General features: G+C 34.7%; 1 protein-coding gene across 44 annotated transcripts in view; it reads right to left on the bottom strand.

Annotated features, from left to right (window-relative positions):
* Window positions 1-24,732, bottom strand: part of CSNK1G3 (casein kinase 1 gamma 3) — a 103,596-nt gene that overhangs the window by 32,588 nt on the left and 46,276 nt on the right. For all 44 annotated transcript variants that reach the window (XM_078003888.1, XM_078003895.1, XM_028849158.2 and 41 more), the window contains 2 exon segments: window positions 10,786-10,934; window positions 8,350-8,584 (listed from right to left, as the gene is read on the bottom strand). In XM_078003888.1, the coding sequence (XP_077860014.1) occupies window positions 8,350-8,584; window positions 10,786-10,934 (384 nt within the window).

Here is a 24,732-nt window from a genome sequence, read left to right as displayed (position 1 = left end):
ACTAGCTTGAGCAACACAGAGAAACCTCAACTTTACGAAAAAAAATTTTTTTTTAATTAGCTGGTGACTGGGTGTGTTGGCATGCACCTATAGTCCCAGCTACTAGGGAGGCTGAGGTGGGAGGATTTTTTGAGCCTAGGAGGATGAGGCTGCAGGGAGCCATGGTTGCACCATTGCATTCCAGCCTGGGCAACAGAGCAAGACCCTGTCTCTACAAAATAAAAATAAAAATCAACTGGATTTCTATACTCACAATGAGTAAGTGAAAATTGAATTTTAAAACCAATACCTTTACAACAGCATCAAAAAACACGAAATATGTAGGGATACATTTATCAATGTATATGGCAAGACATATATTATATGCATATAATATATATACTATATATGCATATAGTTTAAAGAACTTAAAATACAGTACAGTAGGGATACATTTATCAGTGTATATGCAAGACATATATTATATGCATATAGTTTAAGAAACTTAAAATACAGTACAAGTAAAAGTATGCTGAGCCCTACAGTAAGACTTTGTTAAGGAGAGAAACTCAATATAAAAGGCAAGTCCTCTTTGAATTCTATCCAAGAGGAGCTTTAGTCACATAGTGCTAATAAGCCATGGTCATAAGGTGATCTCGCCTACATGGTTCTATCAGAGAACAGTATTAGTCTCATAACCCACAAAGCATTTCAAAATTCAAGCCATAAATATTAGCTAGTAAAATAACTCTACTACTGAAACTCAGTCTGAAATGCTCTTTACCCTCGTAATTCCTCTCTTTGTGTTCTTTCACCAAATGACATATCTGGAAATAAATATTACCATGTAGTAAGTTATAGAAATCACAGGAAGGCTTTCATTTTGAAACACAGTAACTCAAGAACACCCCCTAGGGTCTTTAGTAGTTCTTTTACATGAAAAAAATCTCCCAACAGTAATCTGGCCCTTATTAAACCCTGTTCATATTTTTTAAAGCACTTAACTACAAAGGCCTGTTTGAAAACGAATGTTTTTCCACAAGGCCAAGAATCATTATAAGAACTCTTGCCATGAGCACCTAAAGAAACCAGAAAGTCATTATTTTTCTTTACAATAGGTTTCATTAAAGATTCTTTTAAAAAGGTCTTGAAACCAATTTAAAAAGGTACACAGTCAATTAAAATTTTCCTCTTCAGGAATATATGTACCATACAAAATAATCAACACGTATTAAGAGTCCGTGTCCATGCTTTATATACACTATCTTTTAAAATTACAGCTACACTGAAAACAGTTATTTGTAATCCCAAATAAGGAAAGTAAAGCTCAGAAAGATTAAGTGACTACTTCAAAACTAGGTACCTAATAAGTGAAGGGCAAGATTTCAGCCCAGTTGTCTACATTTCTTTCATTTTGGAAAGCATTTCATCACTTAATCAAATGTTGGCTGGAAACCTTCTGCAATGTTTTTCTATTTAAAAATTCTACCCTTAATATCTCAACATTATTTATTTTTCTTTTTTTAAATCTGATTTCATTACTCACTTGCCTAGCACTGTTTCCATTTCAATTGAAATTTCAATTCAATTTTCAACAGAAAAATATTCTCTATTTCGTTAACTCAAATTTATCGACGCTTCACATAGAAACAGGAAATTTTCTATGACACATGCATATATTTGCAAAAATAAACTTACTACTGCATTTTCTAACATAATGAAAAACAATGAGGCCAAAAGACATGTTGGCTAAGCTAAGTAGGGACATGAGAAGACAAAAAAGACAGCTCAAACAACAAAAATTATCCCTGAAGAAAGTTTAAATCATTTCTTATAAGTAAAAAAAAAAAGATACACATTATCTACTACAAGGAAGTAAAAGGTTCACTTCATATTTCCTTCTTAAATATTAAAAGTTACTTTAGTTGGCACTACCCTAAAAAAAAAAACAAAAATACATCTTCCTCAAGATTCATTGAGCTCTGTTTTCAAAATTATATAATAAGGATTTTGAAAAAAAAAAAAAAAAAGAGGGAGAACACAAACCTAAAAAGGAAAAGAACAAAACACAATCATGCAAGACAATACACAGCAACAGTTCACTAAACACTGAATCTAGTAATACAAACAAAACTTAGAAATAAAAGTTTTCTGTGCAACTGAACCCAGTACATGCATTCACTTAATTCCTAAAGTTCTTCCGAAATCTAGTTCTCTTAATTTAGACATAATTCTAGTAAGTTTGGTGACAAGGCCAAAAGAAGTAAACCAAAGGTAGAGAAAAGCGAAGTATTGTCAGCAGTAGCTATACTACATACAATACCAAAAATTAAGGGAAAACACAGGTGAAAGTCAAAAAAAAAAAAAAAAAAAAAAACAGAGAGAGAGAGAGAATCTATTAAAAAGTATAAATAAGGCCGGGCGCGGTGGCTCATGCCTGTAATCCCAGCACTTTGGGAGTCCGAGGCGGGCGGATCACGAGGTCAGGAGATCGAGACCATCCTGGCAAACACGGTGAAACCGCTGTCTCTACTAAAAATACAAAAAAATTAGCCGGGTGTGGTGGTGGGCGCCTGTAGTCCCAGCTTCTAGGGAGGCTGAGGCAGGAGAATGGCGTTACCCTGGGAGGTGGCGCAACTTGCAGTGAGTAGAGATCGCGCCACTGCACTCCAGCCTGGGCGACAGAGCAAGACTCCATCTCAAGAGGAAAAAAAAAAAAAGTATAAATAAAATTGTCTCCAAATTTATTTAAATACAGATATCCATCCTAACCTTCTCCAACTGATTTTGAAAATATTGCTATATAATAGCAATCATATTAAAAAACTATACCCTGAAACATCAAGAAAATATCAATTATGTTCATTATACTCTAACAAGAAATTATACAATACATTTTAAACTGTTAAAATATAATTACAAAATGTAAATACATGTTTTTAAACTGCAGAAAAGCTGTGTGAGCAGCTTAAAGAACAGGCCTCAGAAATTGAGACAATTAACCCAGAAATTAAATTATATTAATCACACCACAGAATGACAGCACAGAAAGAAGGCATTTTTGGAACACCGTAATTATGTGGTTCCTTCTCTCCTATTCAGAGAACTTACCACTTAGAAGCTTGAAACATCATTCTTCTATGAACACAGGTTTTTACTAACACTTACGAAGCAACTCCCAACTTATCCCTCAAATGCTAGTTTTTTTATTCTTGAATAATAAATAAAAATTTAAAAATAAAAGACTTGATTTTTATCTCAAGACTACTCATCAAAGAGAAATAGACATTATTTACTTAATATCAAATGACTTCAACAAGAGAAGACATAAAAGGGAAAAACAGTCATCCAAAGGAAGATTATGAGGTTCAAGGCAGCTGACAAAAGTCTTTAAAAAGACATTAAAAAGTAGACACATGATCAGATGTAACACAAAAATAATTCAATATGACAACACTAAAGAAAGTTTTCATGCAAGGACACCATGGAAATCCACATCTGTAACACAAAGCATTATCAAGACTGCATCTTGGACAGAGACTTAAGCAGATATAAGAAAGGTATAAATGTGAACTGCAATGTCTGCCTTCTGAACATAAATCACCTAGTTAAGATCAACAGATACTACAAGAATAAAATGTTAATTCCTATTATGTGATTTTACACTATTCTTCTATATTATTCTATTAGGAACATCTTTTTCCTTTTTAAGTCTAAGATAGTGTCAGTCTCCAAAAAGGAAAAATACTTACAAACCCATATAATGTTCCTTTGACCAAACTCTCTATTTTGAAAAGTTCATGTGAGCAAGAAGTCCTTGAGTGCCTAAGAATGAATGAATGGATGGAAAGATGGGTGAATGAATAAGGCTTTAAAAGTAATCACCAAGATCCAGGCAAAGCAGGGAGGGCAGAAATAAGATATGCACAAATTAAAATCACATTAAAAAGTCATGTTTTCTCTGCTCCTTTTCCTTCTTTATCTCTTCCTGACTCCTCACAAAACCAAGTACTCTAAACTGAAAACACCACTATGTATTCCATGTCCAAAGGCATCACAATTTACCAAATGTTTTAATTCCTCAGCATCCAAATTCGTATTACCTTAGCTTACTCTTAATTTTTAAATAGGAATTCGTGTAATTTTAGACACAAAATTTTTTATCTGTTAATATTACCCACCTACTCCTGAGTTTTACATGAAAACTGAGGGTGTTTATAAATGGGGAAAAGTAAACATTAAACATTCACTGTTTGCTAAATAAATAAATTTTTGTTTTATTCCTGAAAGAGGAGTAAAGAGAGATTATTATAATAGTTAAATCTCATTTCCCAGGTACTGATGACTTTTCCTAACAATGACAAACAAATCACACTCACTTTGCCATTTCTACAAATAGAATGCTGTTACATTTACCATTGTTCAGATAAGGAACATTAGGCCCTAAGGAAGTTGTGACTTCATGTCTCACAATAAAATAGTGGTGAACCTTTGTTAGTTGTTATAGTCTGCTAACAACTCCCGTAAAATGAAAATTTCTCACAGTCACTGCACATGTAAATAAAGTGTGCCTGGTTTTAATAGAAGTCACAATCCCAAAAGTTGTATAGCTACCCAATCATATTTTTAAATCTATCAGGAAAGTCAGCTATTGAAAGCTACTCCCTGAACATATTAACTGAATAAAACTCGTGTTTTTAAATTTTAAATATTTGAAACTTACTTTTCTTAAAAAAAAAAAAAAACAGTAAATTTACATTTCTCAGGCATTTCAGATGTCTGAAAACAAAAAATACCATAAGCCTACAGTCAGGTCCGCTGTCAGGAAAGATGTCACATCCTATTGAGCTATGATTGAGAGACAGAGCAGGGACATGCTCTATAGAGTAGCTAAGGCTGAGGAGAATGGTTAGAGAAAAAGCTAAGATCGGGATCTGAAAGTTGGATTAGACGACTTCCAAGATCCTGTCCAAATCTGTGATAGCATATCTGAAGGTCCTTTTGAGCAGCAGTGATGGATATATATTGATTGGTTCACATTTCTGTCTATCTGTTGTGAGATGTTTAACAGTAACTGAAAGCAGAACAATATCTAAAAGCAGATAATTAAGTTTGTACTTTCTCTGATATGAATACTGAATGTGGCAAATATAATCTAGAAGTGACTTTTTAAGAAACAAAAGTAATTCAATAGGAAAGAATATATCATAGAAAGAACCGCATCCCCTATCTCACACGATATAAAAAATCAATTCTGATGGATCACAGATATAAAAAGCTAAAACTATAAAGCTTCTAGAAGAAAGCATAAAATGTAATGAAGGTAGGCCGGGCGCGGTGGCTCAAGCCTGTAATCCCAGCACTTTGGGAGGCCGAGACGGGCGGATCACGAGGCCAGGAGATCGAGAGACGATCCCGGCTAACACGGTGAAACCCCGTCTCTACTAAAAAATACAAAAAAAAAAAAAAAAAAAAAAAAACTAGCCGGGCGAGGTGGCGGGCGCCTGTAGTCCCAGCTACTCGGGAGACTGAGGCAGGAGAACGGCGTAAACCCGGGAGGCGGAGCTTGCAGTGAGCTGAGATCCGGCCACTGCACTCCAGCCTGGGTGACAGAGCAAGACTCCGTCTCAAAAAAAAAAAAAAAAAAATGTAATGAAGGTAAAGATTTGTTCACTTTATCACATGAAGGTAAAGATTTGTTAGAATTCAAAAGGCAATAACCATAAACAAAAAAATGGATAAACTAGACTTCATAAATACTTAACAGTTCTGCTCATCAAAAGATACCATTAAGAAAATGAATAGGAGCAAGCCAAGAGTGGAAGAAATTATTCACAATGTATATATATGACAAAATAATCATACCCAGAATATATAAAGAACTCTATAAATTAACAATGAAATGACACACACTTCTCAAAAGAAGATATACAAATAGCCAATAAATACATGAAACAGATCTCAGAAACAATAATCACAAGGAATTAAAAGACCACCCCTTGGCCACTAGAATAGCTACAATGAAAAAGACTGACAAACTCTAAACGTTGTCAAGAATATGAAACAAACAAAATTCTCATTCATTATTCGTGGAAATAAAAAAAGGTATGAACACTCCCCAGAACAGACAGGCAGTTTCTTATAAAGTTAAATAATACCTGCCATAGGACCAAACTGAAAAATATGCCCACAAAAAGATTTGTAAGAATATTATACAAGTTTTATTTATAAGTCAAAAACTTAACCCAAATATCCATCAACATTCAAATGGATAAGCAGTCGGTGCTATGTTTATGCAATGGAATATTACTTAGCATTAAAAAAGAATAAACTACTGATATTTGCAAAAACATAGATGAATCTTAAAGACATTATACCAACCAAAATAAGTTGGATGATTCTATTTACATGAAGTAATAGAATCAGCAAAACTCAACTGTTGTGATACAAATCAGATTGGTGATTGCTTCTAGAAAAGGAGGGGAATGACTAAGATGGGTAAAATGGAAGTCTATAGGATAATGAAAGTGTTCTAAATCTCGATAGTGCTGTGGATTACATAGTGTGCACATTCATTAATACTCACAAATTTATATAATCAAATGTATACTTTACCCAATGTAAATTTTACTTCAAATAAAAACTCTTCAATAAAATAAGAATTACAAATGCTATAATTCTATTAGACTTGCTATATAAAGTGGTATCACTTGGCAATCTGAAACTACTTTCTGAGTATCCTCAGCTTTTAAAAACAAGTAAATATATTATGAGTAGTGATAGCCAGATTTCTCACTGTTGGTTAAAAAAAAAGATACAAATATGGAAAAGGGATGGGAATTACAAATATAGAAAAAGGAAATACTATTTTGTACTGACAGACTGAAATTAAAAGTGTATCAGTGTAAACTCAAAGTTTTTAACAGATATTAATGTATGTGTGTCACACACACACATATATAGGCATATTTCTATGTGTGTATGTATATACATACACGCACAAACATTTCCTAGTTCTGCTGCAGAAAGGGCCTGGCAGTAACAACATACCACAGTAATGAGCATATCCAGTGGCCAAATCTTGGTTTCTAAATACCATTATCCAATAAAAGGATTCAGAACTTCTTGGAGAAAAGGACTGATTATGGGGCTGCAGAAGAGAAACTGCAAGATGAGTTTATTTATAAGAACTTGCTGTACCAGAAAGAAAGAACTCAAAGATTCATGAGAACATGTCAAAAGGACAGAGAAGCCAGCTTGAAGGGGCAACCAGTGGCCACATCTGGAACCCTTTGGCTATCAAAATAAATAATAATGCATTCAATACATTACATTAAATAAGGTAAGAATTAGTAAGTTCATATAGACGTAAGTCAATAACTGGGGGACAAGGGAAGGCTTCTGCTTACATTAGAATATCAACTGACAAATAAGGAAATATAAACATTAGAAATAATAGAGTTAGAAAATCATCAATGGATGCTAAATCTAGAGGGTAAAAATCTGATGAGGAACATGTTTACATAATCCCAAAATCTAACTACAAGAAACTTTTCAGTAGAGAAATTTGGCAGATATCACCCAAGCAAGCAATCCCAAACTGATGCACTAAGAACACATTACTTCTGTGATATTTGTGCTCAAAATGCCTACCCAAATCTAGTCAAAAAGAAATAACAGACCCAAATTGGAGATATCCTATAAAATAGCCTGAGCTCCTAAAAAATATTAAGGTCATGAGCCATAAAGAACGACTGAGGAACTGTTTCAGATGAAAATGATTTAAGGGATATGATAAATATGAACCTGGGTGAAGGAGGAATGCTATAAAAAAATCCTGCGAAGTTGATATTGTTTTACTCTTTTTACCAATAAGAAACCCCTTAAAACGGTTAAACTTGTCTGAAGTCACAGTTAGCATACAGGTAAGCCAGCTCTGCCCACCTCTAAGGTCATGTACTTATTAGGCTAGTTGCTATTTCTGTGGCTAGCCATACTGGAGAGCTATAGTCTCAATCCAATATTTCCACATGCATTAAATTCAGTTAAAATTTGGTATTCTCTCATATTTTGTAAGAGAAATAATTAAAAGAATCCCCATAACTGTATCAAAGATGCACACTTCAAGTTATATAAATACAAAAAATACAGTGAATGTAAAGATAGCTGTCAATCATTTACTCTATAGTAACTTACTTTCTAAGCGTTTTATTAAAATATAAGTGAAAGTAAACTCTAGGTAGATCTGATAAGTGAAAATTATAATAAAAGCTATTGTAATCTCAAAAACTGAACCATAACAAATAAAAACGCACAGTGTTAGCATAGCTGCTGAATTCAAACTTCCATACTTACGAAAGGTACACATACCTTTTCCTAAATGTGTGTTTATGCTCATATATCTAGCTGTTCCTGTAAGGCTCTTGTGTTCTCTGTATGGTATGTGTTTCTTTGTCTCTGGATCAATATATTCCTTTGCCAAACCAAAATCTATAATGTGAATAACTTGCTGGGTTTTGTTTCCTGGTCGTCCTATTAAGAAGTTCTCAGGTTTTACATCTCTGTATATCAAGTTCTTTGAATGGACATATTCCATGCGAGAAATCTTAGTTTAAGAAAAAAAGAAGAGCAGTTTTATTTTGGGCTTTGACTAGCCTAAGCAAGTATGATAAAGGCAAGACAGAATGAAAACATACAAAAGGAATAAATCAGAAATTGTTTCAACCCTTTAAAAGTAAAATGATATCAGCCCATCGTTCTTCAAATACATATAGCAAATTACAATTTAAAATCTTTGCCTTTACTATTATGGTCACTGCTAAACAAAAGTATTTGAATTTTATGAATTCCTTTCATATCAGTAAGTCTGATTCAATCAACACTTTCAGAGGATGCTACTTCATAAAATCAAAAAGTCATATTGATACAAGACCTTGAACTCAAAAGTATAAGCAGACATATGCAAAACGTTGCAATATAGTCTTCCTTATCAACTCAATAACCAAGCAACTTTTACAAGTATAAAAACAACAGCACTATTCAGTATCTTTTTCTTTTTCATAACATGTTTCCCTTACTTTTTCCTAGGTATTAAACATTTAAAAATGATTAATCTTAAAGTTAGAAAGATCTTAAAGCTAGAAAAGTCTGGAATCCAACTCTAATATTATATAGCTCATTTTTATTAATTATTTTACAAATTCTCAATGTTCATTGGACAAACTGTCATAAAACAGAGTATTACAAATAAGAAAATAAAACTGCTTCACTTAGTGATAATCATGGTTAACAATGCAATGTAAACATATGGTTACATAGGTCATTTTCGTTTGCTTAACAAACTTTGCAGCATACAATATACAGTATTCTATGTCTATAGATTCTTAATGATATGAGCATTTTCAAGGTCATGAAATATTCTTTGTTTTGTTTGGGGGAGTTGTTTGGTTTTTTGGTGTTTGGTGTGTGGTGGGCGGGGCGGGGTGGGGGGAGGAGAGGACAGGATCCCACACTCTGCCACCCAGGCTGGAATGCATAGCTCGCTGCAGCTTCAACCTTCAACCTCTGGGTTCAAGCAATCCTCCTGCCTCAACCTCCTCAGCAGCTGGGACTACACAAGCACACCACCACACTCGGCTTTTTTTTTTTTTTTTTTAATTTTTTGTAGAGATGGAGTCACACTAAGTTGCCCAGATTGATCTTGAACTCCTGGGCTCAAGTGATCCTCTAGCCTCAGCCTCCCAAAGCACTGGAATTATAGGCACAAGCCACCACACTTAGCCTATGAAACAATCTTTAATGCGCACTTTTTAATAGCTGCATATTTTCCTCTGGCTATTAATTTATTCAACTAACCCTGTTATTTCTGCACATTTGGGTTGCTTCTCATTTTTTTGTTATAAACATCCTTTCATATAAAGCTTTAAGCACCTGTGAAAACATCCACAGGACAAATTTGTAGAAGTAGAATTAATGAGTCAATGAATAAAAATAATTTTAAGACTTCTGCAGCACACTTCTGTTGGCATTTATTTCAAAACTGCCCTAAAACATTCTCTAATTGTTATCCAATGGATTCCCTGAAGTCTAAGTAGTTTATCAAGACTCTCTAATTCATTAGTTTGCCGCTTGTTTTTCCAGGTCATAAAGTCTATTACCAAAATTAAGAATCCATGTTTCTGGCCGGGCATGGTGGCTCACGCCTATAATCCCAGCACTTTGGAAGGCCAAGGCAGGTGGATTACAAGGTCAGATCGAGACCATCCTGACTAACATGGTGAAACCCCATCTCTACAAAAAATACAAAAAAATTGGCTGGGTGTGGTGGCACGCACCTGTAGTCCCAGCTACTCGGGACTACAGCCTCGGGAGGCTGAGGCGGGAGAATAGCTTGAACCTGGGAGGCAGAGGTTACAGTAAGCTGAGATCTCACCACTGCTCTCCAGCCTGGGCAACAAAGCAAGACTCTATCTCAAAAAAAAAAAAAAAGAAAAAAAAATCTATGTTTCTGAGGTTCTCTTTTGAAGTATTCATCTTTTATATGAAGAAATGGCTAGTGACAATTATCAAACTGAGCATTTTGATCTTAAAGCAATTATTATATTAGTTTTCATACAAATAAAATATACTTGACTCAGTTATTTTAAGTTACATGGATCCCAGAAAGACAGTATGAAAAGTAGAAACATTTGTATTAGGTCAAATGCTCTGTAAGACAATATCACAGAACTTTAAACTTTTAATATGAATTTGTGACCAACAACCATGTAATCGTTCAAACAACTTCAAATACCCTATTTTACTTACCAGTTGTATAGCTATCATGAGAACTGTTTTAAGAGAAAATGTTCTGTCACACAAGTCAAACAAGTCTTCCAAACTAGGTCCCAGTAGTTCCAGCACCATAGCATTGTATTTACCACAAGGGCCGAAATAGTAAACTTGAGGTATACCATCTGGGGGAAAAGAAATACTCATTTAATAATTTCATCATCTTAAATACTAAGGTTTTCCTCTTAAAAACTGGTTTTAAAATTTAGTTTCAAGAACTAAAGCAGTACTATCACTTTTTCCAAATACATAACTTTTCCTGACCAAACCTCCCCACCTCCCAATACCTTCTCTTTGATGTTCACACTGTAGCCTGGATACACCTCTATTGCAGCTGCGTGACTGAATTACATCATAAACAGTACTTCATTCTTTCTCTCTACCACCTTACTACTGGACAAAAGCTGGGCTTTTTAGCTTTATATTTCCATAGCCTGGAGAAACGCTTAGCATACAGTTAAAAGATTCCAGTTCTATTGAACAAGAGAGTCGCTACTGGCTTTAATAACCCTGTGGTAGGCATACTGCTAAGATCACCACTGTCAAGATTCCCATCCTCTGGTTTATACACCTTGTATAAACGCCTCCCCTTGAAAGTGGGCAGGATTCCTAGGATCTCACTATTGTGACCAGGCTAACTTATATGGCAGATGTAATCAAGGCTCCTATCAGTTGACTGTAAGTTGATCAAAAGGAAGAGAATCCTGGTGGACCTGACCTATTCAGGTGAGCCTTTAAAAAGATGGTCTAGAAGTCAGAGATATTGGAAACAGCAGAGAAACTCTCCTGCTGGCCTTAAAGTAGCAAACCACCATGCTGTGGAGCGAGCCACATGCCAGATAGGAATCCTCGAGGAAGTAAGGGCCACAGTTCTATTGCCATGAGGAACTGAATTCTGAAAGAACCAGTGAACTTGGAAGAGAGTACTGAGGCTCATGTAAGATTGTAGTCCAGGCTTACACCTTAATTTCCACATGGTAAGACTCTAAACAGAAGACCCAGCTAAGCCATGCGTGTATTCCTGACCCACAGAAATTGTGAGATAGTAAAGTCTTTCATTTTAAGCCAGTAAGAGCTAGTAATAATTCATTATGAAGCTATATAGAATAATACAAACTCCAAATATGAAGTCTGAATGCCCAGAAGTCATCTGTATTTTCAGAACTAACAGATTCCCAATAAACTGAAATATAAGTGATCAATTTACTTTATATGGAAGTTGTCAGAATCAAAACGGAGTCACTTGTATTAAAACCCTGACAAACAGAGCTAGGGAAGGAGATGAAGGGAGGGTTCTCACACATATATAGGCCTGATAACAAGAACTATCACAAAAGACTGCAAAAACCACAACCTGGAACAAAAGCTACCACAACCTTACAAAAAATTACTCTGCGAGGACATCTGCCCAGGAACTGCCTGTCCAACCATGGACTGATGCCATTCTTGTTAATGATCCTTGTAGCCAAGGATAATCTCTCAAAACAACTTAGGTGACCCTCCTCATTTTTCCTTTAAAAATTTTTGTCTTCCTTTACCTCCCTGAATATACTCACGTATATTCCTACTGTAATGCCCACTCCTAAATAACTATCATTTTCTTTTAGACAGTCTCCCTCTCTATTATTTAGTTTGAAACTTAACACTGCATTTATCTATTAGCATGAAAAAAAGTCTCAGTTTTACTTCCAAGTGATTTTTTTCAATATATTGAAAGAGAAAACAAATCTAATGAAAACTTCTCATTCTTTTTAATAAAAAGTTTTTTTAAATATAACATTCTTATTATTTACCCTATTATTTTGAATATAAATTATTGCAGGACAGAACAGAAAACAATGAACTAAAAATCAAGACAACTACATTCTTAGTGTCTAACCTAATATTCATCAGCTGTGTGGCTAGCTTGTCATTCAGTCTCTCAAGTGGGCCTCAGTTTACTAATCTATAATAATATTAGTGATTTGGATAAGACAAGTATTTCTTGGATATGAATATGAGTGAGGCAGCAGAACATCTACAGGTGGGAATGTAAGCTAGTGTAATCACTGTAGTCCCAGCTTCTCGGGAGGCTGAAGCAGGAGGATCGCTTGAACCCAGGAGGTGGAGGTTGCAGTGAGCCAAGATCACGCCACTGCACTCCAGCCTGGGTGACAGAGCAAGATTCTTTCTCAAAAAAAAAAAAAAAAAAAGAGATAGTGTAATCATAGCAGGAATGGATACAAATTCAAACTGCATACATGGTGCCCTCCCCAGAAACGGAGATTCTGTACACCCCAATATGTATATATCAGGACCCCCTGCAAACACACACATATCACACATGCTTGTCCCATCTCCTCCTGCTACTAGGAATCAAAGCCACTCCTACCACAGCCACTCTTATATGTATTTGTCATATCTACCCCTCACATGTGTAAAGGCAGAGAAAAGGTTCAGAAACAGGGAATGAGAGGCTTGTTAAGTTTATTCCAACTCTAAAATCCTGCTTTTACAATGCTATATACATTAAGAGGCTGGAGATGCAATTAAGATTTACAAATGGCTCTCAGCTACTAAGCTTTTAAAATTCTTTCCATAATGCTTTTTCCCCCTCTCTGCCACTGAAAGTTATTAATTTACATCCTCTCAATTTAACAATGTCTAATAACTTATTCCACTCCAGTTTGTTACTTCTGATATGCAGGGTGCATGGAAACTAGATCAAAACTTGGTAGAACTATATACAAAATGTAAAAATAAAAAGGTTTTGAACTTCTTCAATGAAAGGACTGTCGGCTGGGCGCGGTGGCTCATGCCTGTAATCCCAGCACTTTGGGAGGCTGAGGTGGGTAGATCATTTGAGGTCAGAAGTTTGAAACCAGCCTGGCCCACGTGGTGAAACCCTGTCTCTACTAAAAATACAAAACAGCTGGGCATGGTGGCACGCGTCTGTAATGCCAGCTACTTGGGAGGCTGAGGCAGGAGAACTGCTTGAACCCAGGAGGTGGAGGTTGCAATGAGTCAAGATTGCTCCACTGCACTCCAGCCTGGCTGACACAGCAAGACTCCATCTCAAAAAGAAAAAAAAAAGGACTGTCAAAAGGTTCTCTACTTCCTTCTGAATCACCATCTATATTCCCAATAGCTAACGTTGTTGAGAAATGACTTCTGAGTACGACAGACAGCAGTGTATTTTGGTTTATAAAATGACTGTCTTTTTCAAAAGTTTTCAACAGTTTCCAAAACAGGAAAACCATTTAAGGAATTTCACTGTCTTAATTAATTGAACAAATACTTACTGAACATATGCTATAACTTTATGGGACTGGGTTGGGCATTACAGATATGTAAGTGAATGAGAGACCATGCTAAGAATGCTTTAATCCAGGAATACAAAGTTGGGTTAATATTTAAAAATCCATCAATATAATTCACCATAATAACAGAAGAAATGGCAAAAACCATAAGACCATCTTAATGGGTGCTAAGAAAGCATTTGATATAACACTCAAAAATTTGGAATAGAAGGTTTCTAAATCTGATAAAGGGAATACAGGAAAAACTACCAGCTAACATCACATTTAATGGTGAAAGACGGAATGCTTTCCATTAACGACTGAGAGCAAATCAAGAACATTCACTTTTAACTTTGCTATTCAAGAGTACAATGAAGCAAAATAAATAAATAAAAAGCATTCTCAAGAATGAATGAAGAGACTCTTACTTCAAGAAAACCTGACATTTATTACCAATAATAAAATTAAAGCTTTCAAGCAATTCGAATTTTGTAAAAATTTTTATATGCTATGATGAACTTGACAGTTTTCCAATACTTAAAAACTTGTTCTGATAGAACTATGGTGATATTAGCTATTATGATTTAATGTTGGGTAGTGAAATGTGTTAGTATTTGAAATACATGCATAACTCAATGAACTAGTGTCCTCCAAAAGATAATGCATGTAGTTACAAAATCACACATGGGTAAATGGTTCATTCAAACTACAATGGATTTTAATGAATGAGAGCAGAAAAGGTTTTTTGGTATGATTTCTATACTCTACGTTGTAACTGACCTTTAAGAAATGACTACTTGTCAAATTTTGGTTTAGTTTCAAAGGCATATTCATAATTTAAAAATTAATTAGTCAAGACTGACAGCTGTGGGTTAAAACATTGATGAGAAGAGAAAGTAGTACATTTTTGGAGGTAAATTACCCTATCCTTTTGCTTTTGGCGGAAAATTACCCTATCCTTTTCAAAGTAAGCATAAGTATGCATATAATGATGTTCAAGCTTCACTGTTTGTTACAGTTACAAAAAGAATTGGCAGCTACCTAAAAATCCACCAATTCTATGCTAATTAAACAAAGTATTAGCTTGGTGCAAATGTAATTGCAGTTTTTACATTGTTGGAATTTGCCGTTTGATATTGAAATACATTATTAAATGTGGTCATGTTATACATCATTTTAATGTGTGTTTCTCATTTTATTATTTTTGCTAATGACATTACTTGTTGTTTGCTTAAAATTTATTTTAGACTATGGAAATGTTAGACAAAAAGCAAATTTGAGTGATTTTCTTATTTGAGTTCAAAAATGGGTCGTAAGGCAGTGGAAACAACATGCAACATCAACAATGCATTTGCCCCACGAACTGCTAACAAACATACAGTATAGTGATGGTTCAAGAAGTTTTACAAAGGAGACAAGAGCCTTGAAGATGAGGAGCATAGTGGTTGGCCATCAGAAGCTGACAATGACCAACTGAGGGCAATCATCAAAGCTGATCCTCTTACAACTATATAAGAAGTTGCCAAAGAACTCATCGTCGACCTTTCTATGGTTGTTCAGCATTTGAAGCAAGTTGGAAAGGTGAAAAAGCTGAATTAGTGGGTGCCTCATGAGCTGAGCAAGAATTTTTTTTGAAAACATCGTTTTGAAGTGTCATCTTCTCTTACTTCACACAACAATGAACCATTTCTCAATCGTATTGTGACGTGAGACAAAGAATGGATTTTATATGACAACCAGTGACAACCAGCCCAGTGGATGGACCGAGAAGAAGCTCCAAAGCACTTCCCAGAGCCAAACTTGCACCGAAAAAAGGTCATAGTCGCGTTTGGTGGTCGGCTGCTGGACTGATCCACTACAGCTTTCTGAATCCCAGCGAAACCATTACATCTGAGAAGTATGCTCAGCAAATCAATGAGATGCACCGAAAACTGCAATGCCTGCAGCTGGCATTGGACAACAGAAAGGACGCAATTCTTCTCCATCACAACACCAACCACATACTGCACAACAAATGCTTCAATGGGCTATGAAGTTTTGCCTCAACTGCCATATTCACCTGACCTCTCGCCAACCAACTACTACTTCTTCAAGCATCTTGACAACTTTTTGCAGGGAAAACATTTCCACAACCAGCAAGATGCAGTAAAAATGCTTTCTAAGAGTTCATCAAATCCCAAAGCACCAATTTTTACGCTACATGAACAAACAAACTTATTTCTTGTTGGCAAAAAAATGTGTTGACTGTAATGGTTCCTATTTTGATTAATAAAGATGTGCTTGAGACCAGTCATAATGACTTAAAATTCTTAGCCCGAAACTGCAATTATGTTTGCACCAACCTAATATGTCATACCCATTCTATGGAATATAATACAGCCTTCAACTATCTTTGGAGATAACTGTAAAAGACAAACTTTTATTACTTCTTATAATACTGATTAAAATTTTTGTTGTTTCAAACCATGTATTACTTTAAAAAAAATTTTTTTTTAAATGGAGTCTCACTGTATTGCCCAGACTGGAATACAGTGGTGCAATCTCAGCTCACCACAACCTCCGCTTCCGAGTTCAAGGGATTCTCCTGCCTCAGCCTCCCAAAAATAGCTGGGATTGTAAGCACCTGCCACCACGCCCAGCTAACATTTTTACTGTATTTTTAGTAGAGACAGGGTTTCCCTATGTTGGCCAGGATGGTCTCAAACTCCAAACCTCAAGTGATCCACCCACCTCGGCCTCCCAAAGTGCTGGGATTACAGGCGTGAATCACCATGCCTGGCCTTAAAATATTTCTAATGAGTCATTGATATGGTTGGCTGTGACCCCACCCAAGTCTCATCTGGAATCGTAACTCCCACAATTCCACATGTTGTGGGAACCCAGTGGGAGGTGACTGAATTATGGGATTGGGTCTTTCCTGTACCGGTCTTGTAATAGTAAATGAGTCTCACAAGATCTGAAGGCTTTAAAAACGGGAGTTTACCTGCACAAGCTCTTGTCTGCCAGTGAGATGTGCCTTTCACCTTCCGCCATGATTGTGAGGCCTCCCCAGCCACATGGAACTGTAAGTCTAATAAACCTCTTTCTTTTGTAAATTGCCCCATCTTGGGTATGTCTTTATCAGCAGCAAGAAAACGTACTAATACAGTCATTAAACATACATATGAATAGAAAACATAATACAAGAAAAAAGCAGAAAGCTAACAGATTACTGGAAGCACTGGTGATTTCTACTTTCACTTTTTTTAAAAAAAAGTTTTCCTAATTTTTATTATGAATGTATGCTATTTTTGCAATCAGGAAAAAAAAAATGCTTTCTTTTTTCTAGGACCACAAAGAAAGACTTAAAATGATATTTACATCAAACTATAATTTTATTTCCCAGAACAAGTCTGGACAGTTTTTTTTTTTTTTTTTTTTTAAAACACTGAGCAAACAACTTAAATTTTTAAGAGTTAAGAAGAACTGCAACTAACAAATAGAGGTTGAGGCAGGGTACACCCTAAGCAAAAATAAACCAAAACCACCACGGCAACGTAAATGGTAGGTTGTATCACAAGGTAGAGATTTTTTAGAAATGAGAGAGGTAAGGAAAAAGAGGGCACGAGAGGCTCAGAAAGAAGGTTTGTTCTTATACCTAGCGAATTTTCAATTATAAAATCTTACTCCACCCATTCCAGTGGTTCTAAAATTATTTTTATTTCAGACTAATATAAAAAGCTATCTGCTGTGAATTCATGAAAGTTAGGTCTGATAATTTCCAGTATCTTTACTTTTCAAGAGAAGTTTATTTTTCCCAAAAGCTCAAGGAGTATGAATACAAAATTCACATATCTGAAAATATAATCTCACCTTCACTCCCCAAAAATTCACTTCATTAAATATCTCATTTAATATGTTAGTGTTCCTTTTAAGTGACAAAACAAAATTAAGTCACACAACAGTAATACATAGGAACTATTAAAGACTGCTTGGTACTTTGTGTCAAGTTTTTAAATACTTCAGCTCCTAACAGGTAAGTTAAGTAGACCATTAAAGGAAATAATATGATCCATTTCACAGTAGTATCATGATCCATTTTCAGGTCTAGAATTCTTCATGTAAAATGTAAAATACTGATACAGTTTGGATGTTGTACCCTCTAAATCTTACGTTGAGTTATAACCCTCAGAGTTAAAGGTGCGGCCTGATGGGAGTTAACTGGGTTAGTGGGGCAGATCCCTCATGGGTTTGTGCTGTTCTCATGATTGTGAGTTCTTATGAGATTTGGTTTAAAAGTGTGTGGTACCTCCCCCTCACTTTCTCTCTCTCTCTCTTGCTCCCACTCTCTCCACGTGATAAGCTGGCTTCCCCTTTGCCTTCTGCCATGACTGTAAGCTTCCTGAGGCCTTACCTGAACAGATGCCTGGCACCATGCTTCCTATACAGCCTACAGAACCATAAGCCAATTAAACCTCTTTTCTTATAAATTACCCAGACTCCAGCATTTCTTTATAGCAACACAAGAACAGCCTAACACAAATAGGAAGAATTAGAACAAAAGTACTAACAAACTTACTAGGAAATTTAAACTTCCTGATTTAATTTAAACAGCTCTGATTAAGAAAACCTAAATCGTGGCTAGAAATGCTAAGTACAGAATTATCACACAGTATTACCCTATCTTTTTTTAAGGTAATTTTGCATTAAGGCATTCTTAACCTTTAGCACAAATGCTTATACTCCTAGGTCAACAGTTTTCAACATGTGGCCTGAAGCTCCTGAGGACAGGGGTGGTCCGTGAGACCCTTGCAGGAAGTCAGAAATATCAGAATTATTTTGTAATAACACAAATATTTTTTTTCACTCTCATTCCAGAGACTATGGGACTTGTGTTATCACAATATACTAAATGCAGAAGATATGGGAATCTAGCTGTTTACTATTAAGCCAGACATTAAAAGAGATTTGCAAAATCTGTAAAACGATGTTACTTTTCTCACTGTTTTTATTTTGGAAAGTATATCAACAAAATTGCCTTGATTTTAAAATGTCTCAATTATTATTTTTATTTTAAACAAATATAGCAACATTTTTATATTTCTGTGTTAATTTCTAATATGGTAAATATCAATAGCTAAGACCCACAACAACAAAAGTGCTCTGACATACTCAAAAAGGGTAAGAGCATAAAAGAATCCCAAGACCCAGAAGTTTAAGAAGTGCTGTCTTAGCTGAATAGTAAGCGCTACTATGAACCAACAGGTGTACTGAGTTATAGACTTGGTAACAGTCCTTCCGTTAAAAGACCACAATATCTGCCTGTAGTAGTAAAATTCTATCAGTTAACCCCAAATAAAAGGAATCAAGTTAGCCCACTGTAAAAAAGAGCAACAGTCCTTTCTGTGATGATTTAATTTACACATGTAGAAAATATTCTAACATTCAAACAACATTAAAAAAATAACATCAGCGACAAACAAAAATTTATCCGTTGCAAAAACTGAAAAGAATTTAAGTTGTTATCCAATTTGGGCCTATAAAATTTAAGGAAAAAATGGACTCTATGATTCTTCCCCCCACCAGTCCCTAAGCTACAAGCTTACAAATCTTTTATTCTTACAATGCGTTATATAACACTTAAAGCAAAACTAAATATGAAATTTTCATAATTTTTCATGGTTTTATACTTTCTATCTTTTTACTACTGCAGGAGGAATTACAAAAATTATGTATATTTAGTAATACCCTATTCAAAAGTATGGTTTGCTTTTTGTTTAAGATTCCTATGTGCTTAATCACTGAAAATACTATAGTATTCACACCACACACAACCACACCAACACCTGCACCATATAAACCAAACTAAAACCACTATCAGGTAACACCTCTTTCTTACTGATAATGCATAACATTCTTCAAATGTACCCATTCTCCATAAACTACAACTTTAACAGAAAAAAAATGTACACGTCCATCTACTATGATAGTAGTACCAATGTAAGTATATATTCACATATAAATAAATGTTTAGCAATGCAAAACCTGTAGAAATTTCCATACAGAGAGACCTCTTTAAAGAATCAGAAGTATGACATATTTTTAAAGACTTCTTCTAAAAGCAATTTAGCTATGATAGAAAAAGGAATTCTAAGAATATGCTACATAAACTATTGGTTATCTGGGCTGAGATTAAGTTTACACTACTAACCCACTCATATCATATTTTCATTACTTTTGTTAATATCAAAATACAGTAATATTCTAAGTATTTATTCACTGAACTTTCATGCTTTTTACAGTACTTCTTTTCAATTTTACCAAACAACAGCTTATAATATACATAGAGCAGAATTTTTTGAATGTCTTACCTAAAACATGGTCTGAGAAACTTGATCTGGTGACTGTGAATTAAATCAGTTTTAGATACTACTGAATGGTTTACACCCACAACTTTTAACAAAGTTTATACTATTACCCATAATACTTCTCAAAAGTGAACAGTACAATAAAATTTCCATGCATTACAAAATCACCAACGTTCATTTAACCAGCAGATGGAACTAAATTGTCTTGAAAGTGAAAATGTAGGTATCTATAAACCAGAGTAAAAAATGTAGGGAGTACATAAATCCAGACTTTATAACAAGGCACAAATCAAGAAGGCAGAAGGATCAGCATAAAGAAGAACGAGGGGGCTTTTCAAACACCTTTCAAAAGGCAACATTTTTATAAAGAGTTATAATTTTAGTAACAGCACCTGTGCCTACCATCAAATTATTGCTTAAAACTACATAGTACAAGGAATCTCAACAAGTCAAGCCACTTGAGAAATGATGATTTAACATATGCATGGTGTCAAAACAGTATTTTTAATATCATTTCCATAGTTAGAAATTTGCCAAGAATAGTAATTTATGACAGAGAAAAAGTTCATTAACTTCCCCTGATAAGTAGTAATTTATGACAGAAAAAAGGTTTTATTTCCTATGATTAAAAATATCAGCTAATTAAGATGTTCCAAGGAATACATTAATTGCAGTTTCTCCTAATGTAGCCTATTTAAACTAATGTCAAAAAAAATTAAGAAGTGTTACCAGAATCACAGATCTTCAAAAACAATTTTCCCATAAATTTCAAATATGTTCTATGCATTTTCATGAAATATCAACAATTCAAATATACTTTATTTTCAAGTAAATGAAGAAACTGAGTTAATTCTAATAATTAAAGCCCACCCTTCTCAAGAAAGTGATTAATTTTAGATGGCTGAGTTGTACAGTTCAGTAAGTTTTAATATAAAAATTTCTGCATATCTCCTTGGTTACCACTTCCATTAATTAGAAAATTCTCATCAATAATTTTTTCCTTTGATCTCTAGTTGTCTAAAATGAGAAAATAAATTTACCTAATCATAGGATAACACAAATGAAATTAATTTTAAAAATTTAAAAATTTGAAATTGTATTATTTGTCCAGAAATAAAATAAACTCAAAATTAATAATACAATGATTTTGTGTAATATTAAAATATCACAGGATCACAGAAGTTAGAAAACTATAGGAAATTTGAAGATTATATATCCCAACTTCACATCTAATGAAAGAAAACAGTCTATTATTGTTATTTAAGAATTTATTCTTTCAACCATTTACCAAGAACCTACAACTGCCAATCATTCTGCTACCAAGAAGAAAAAGATGAACATATCATTATCACTGCCCTCAAAGAGTTCAAAACTCAGTGGAGAAGACATAGACAAATAATAATTACCATATGATAAAAGAAAAATAAAGGTTTCAAAGGTTTTCATATTCAAAATAATATCAGATCAAATAAGACGCTTTTCTGGAGAGGAAAAGATGTCAGAAAACGCATTGCTAAGCAGGTGACATTTAGCTAAGGCTTAAAGAAAAAAGCAATTAATTAGAAAAGAAAGATATTCCAGAAAGAATACAGACATGTGAAAATAGTAAGATCTACTCAAGGAATAGTAAGTGTAGTGCAACTGAAAAGTAGGTCAGTAGAAAGAGAAAGAAATTCGGACTTTATACCAAATGATGTGCCCCTATGTGCAGGTAGAGGTAAAAAGGGTGTTGAGATATTCAAGAGGAAGCCCAATTCGAAGAAAAGTGACAATGGGGACTGGAAGAGAATGAAGTCGAGAGAGATTTTAAGAGACAAAATTGACAGAACTTTACTACACCAATACACCAAAATCAGAGGAGACTAACATTTCAGCTTGAACAGATGTGGAACTAATGGAACCAGGTAATCCAAAAGACCAAGCAGGAAGGTCTTTTGAGAGAGAGAGAATTGTTGAGAAAATAAGGGCAAAAGAAGGTAGGGAACTCATTCCAGCTATATGAATTTCTGATTTCAGTAGGGATATTCATATACAGCTAGACTTAAAGAATGGAAGCAGGAGATAAAGAACTGGAAGCTACCTTTACACAAATAGTAACTTCATTTCTTCCTCCTTCCCTACTGTTACAAAAAATCCAGGATTGCAGGATGAAGCCACACACTAAGGTTAGGAGCCTGGTTCCTTACTTTTGAGCAGCTGTACCAACCCTACAATTGCCCACCTCTGAACTCATTTGTCTCACATTACATACCTTTACTTGTTTAAGCTACGGCAGCCACAATTTTTGTTATTAAGAGTCAAATCTATTTATAACCAACGGAGTGGTCCACACAACTTTGTTCTTGCTATTCTTTTCTTGTCAACCTCTATACTCTCCTCAGGGAGATCTCATCCATTTCTTTAGCTTTAAAAACCATCTATGTGCTGATGACTCCCAAATCTAGGTCTTCATTTGACTCAATGAATACTGAGTAGATGTGACAAAACAAGACTATTCAATACATTAAATTTTTGCTATCACAGAGAGTGATAATGGTATAAAACAATATTCTAATCCTATGCAAAGCTAAATAATGTAAAGAGAGATATTATCAGAGAAGCTACATAAAGAGAAAGAAAGAAAGCATGGATTTACAGGAGGACCAAAACCTAAACAGGCAAAACCAAATTGTGTATTTTTTCACAGATACCTCACTAAATAATTCTAAATAAATCCATTTTCAATTTCTTTGTGGTAAAATACACATAGAACTTATCATTTAAACCATCTTTAAGTGTACAGTTCAGTGGTATTAAGTACATTTACATTATTATACAACCATCACCACTATCCATCCATCTCCAAAATGTGTTCATCATCCCATATTGAAACTCTTACCCAGTGAACAATAATTCCCCATTTCTGCCCTCTCCCCAAGCCCCCAGAAAACACAATTCTACTTTCTGCCTCTATGAATTAGACTATTCTAGGTGCCTCATGTAAGCGGAATTTATTTGTCCTTTATTTGTCTATTTTTGTTGGTGAGTTTTAGAAGTTCTTTATATATGCTAGATGTTACTTAAATCTATTTTTAAAGAGAATATTAACAAACAAATTGCTATATAAATGAAATTCAGCAAACCATAGGAAAATTACAGGCTGAGTTACTCTAAATAGCCCGTTTATAATTAAGAGCAGTCTGAAAATATAATCTTTTCAGATATGAATTCCAAAATCAAACTGTTTAAAAGTCATCAGTTCTTCCAAAACAATTAAGCACTCTTGATGTTCTACAAAGCTCACAAAGGTACTTAAAAATGCTTTCATAAAATTCACGAATGACCGAAAAAAACCACAAAAAACACGCTCAAATTCACGACTCGTACAAAATACTCTAAAATACCCACACATGTCAGAGCTCAGAGCCACATGATGCACACCTTCAGTAAGACCATTTGTATTTCAATCTATGTAAATGACACCCATAGAGCACAGAGGAGCATAGCACCCTTAGTAAATAGAGACTACCCTGTAAATGGTGGTCCCTGCAGTTGTGCAACACTGCAGTCCTATGGCATTCAGGTCCTAAAAGATGTTTCTTTTTTAGTCTATTTCTGACATAGTTTTTAAATATAAAACAGAAAAAAGTTAAAATAATAAAAGTACACATTTGTTATTCAATTCAATGACTTGCTAAACTCTAAACTGACTTACTCATTTCTAATTAAACCACTCAATCCTATTCCTTCAAATGACAGTTTTACTACTGTACTAGATAGATGTGTGTTGTTTTTTTTTTAATCACCCTGGCATCCAATCCCCCTTATATAACACCTCGATTTCCCTAAAGTTCGGATAAGCATTTGATCTAACTTGAGGCAATCAAATTCATAGTAATTAAATCAGGGATAAGCATGACATAAGGCAGTAAGATTTAGTCCTACAACTTTTGCTGAAAGTTTTAGGAAAGAGATGTTTTCATAATTGCTAAGCCTAGGTTATTGGTGGCCACCTCCAGCATCTCTTAAGAAGGGCCAACCAGAGAGTGAAGCCTACACATACTCAAAAGGCGTATCACAGAGACTTGAGATGCTGATGACAGTATTTGAAGCACTGGATAGAACAATGTCTTATATATCAAGTCATTTCCTTGAATTTCCAAGTACATGAGTCAATAAATTCATTTTATTCCCACTTAACTTCTTATTTGCTAGTCTTAACTATTATGTATAGTTTCACACATAATTAGTTTTATCCCAATAGCCTTTAAATCCCAGTTGTCAGTGATAATTCTGATAACTCCCTGAGGCCTGTCTGT

The sequence above is a fragment of the Macaca mulatta genome, chromosome 6, assembly GCF_049350105.2.
Source record: "Macaca mulatta isolate MMU2019108-1 chromosome 6, T2T-MMU8v2.0, whole genome shotgun sequence".
Lineage (NCBI taxonomy): Eukaryota > Metazoa > Chordata > Mammalia > Primates > Cercopithecidae > Macaca > Macaca mulatta.
This window is presented reverse-complemented; position numbering and strand designations above follow the sequence as displayed.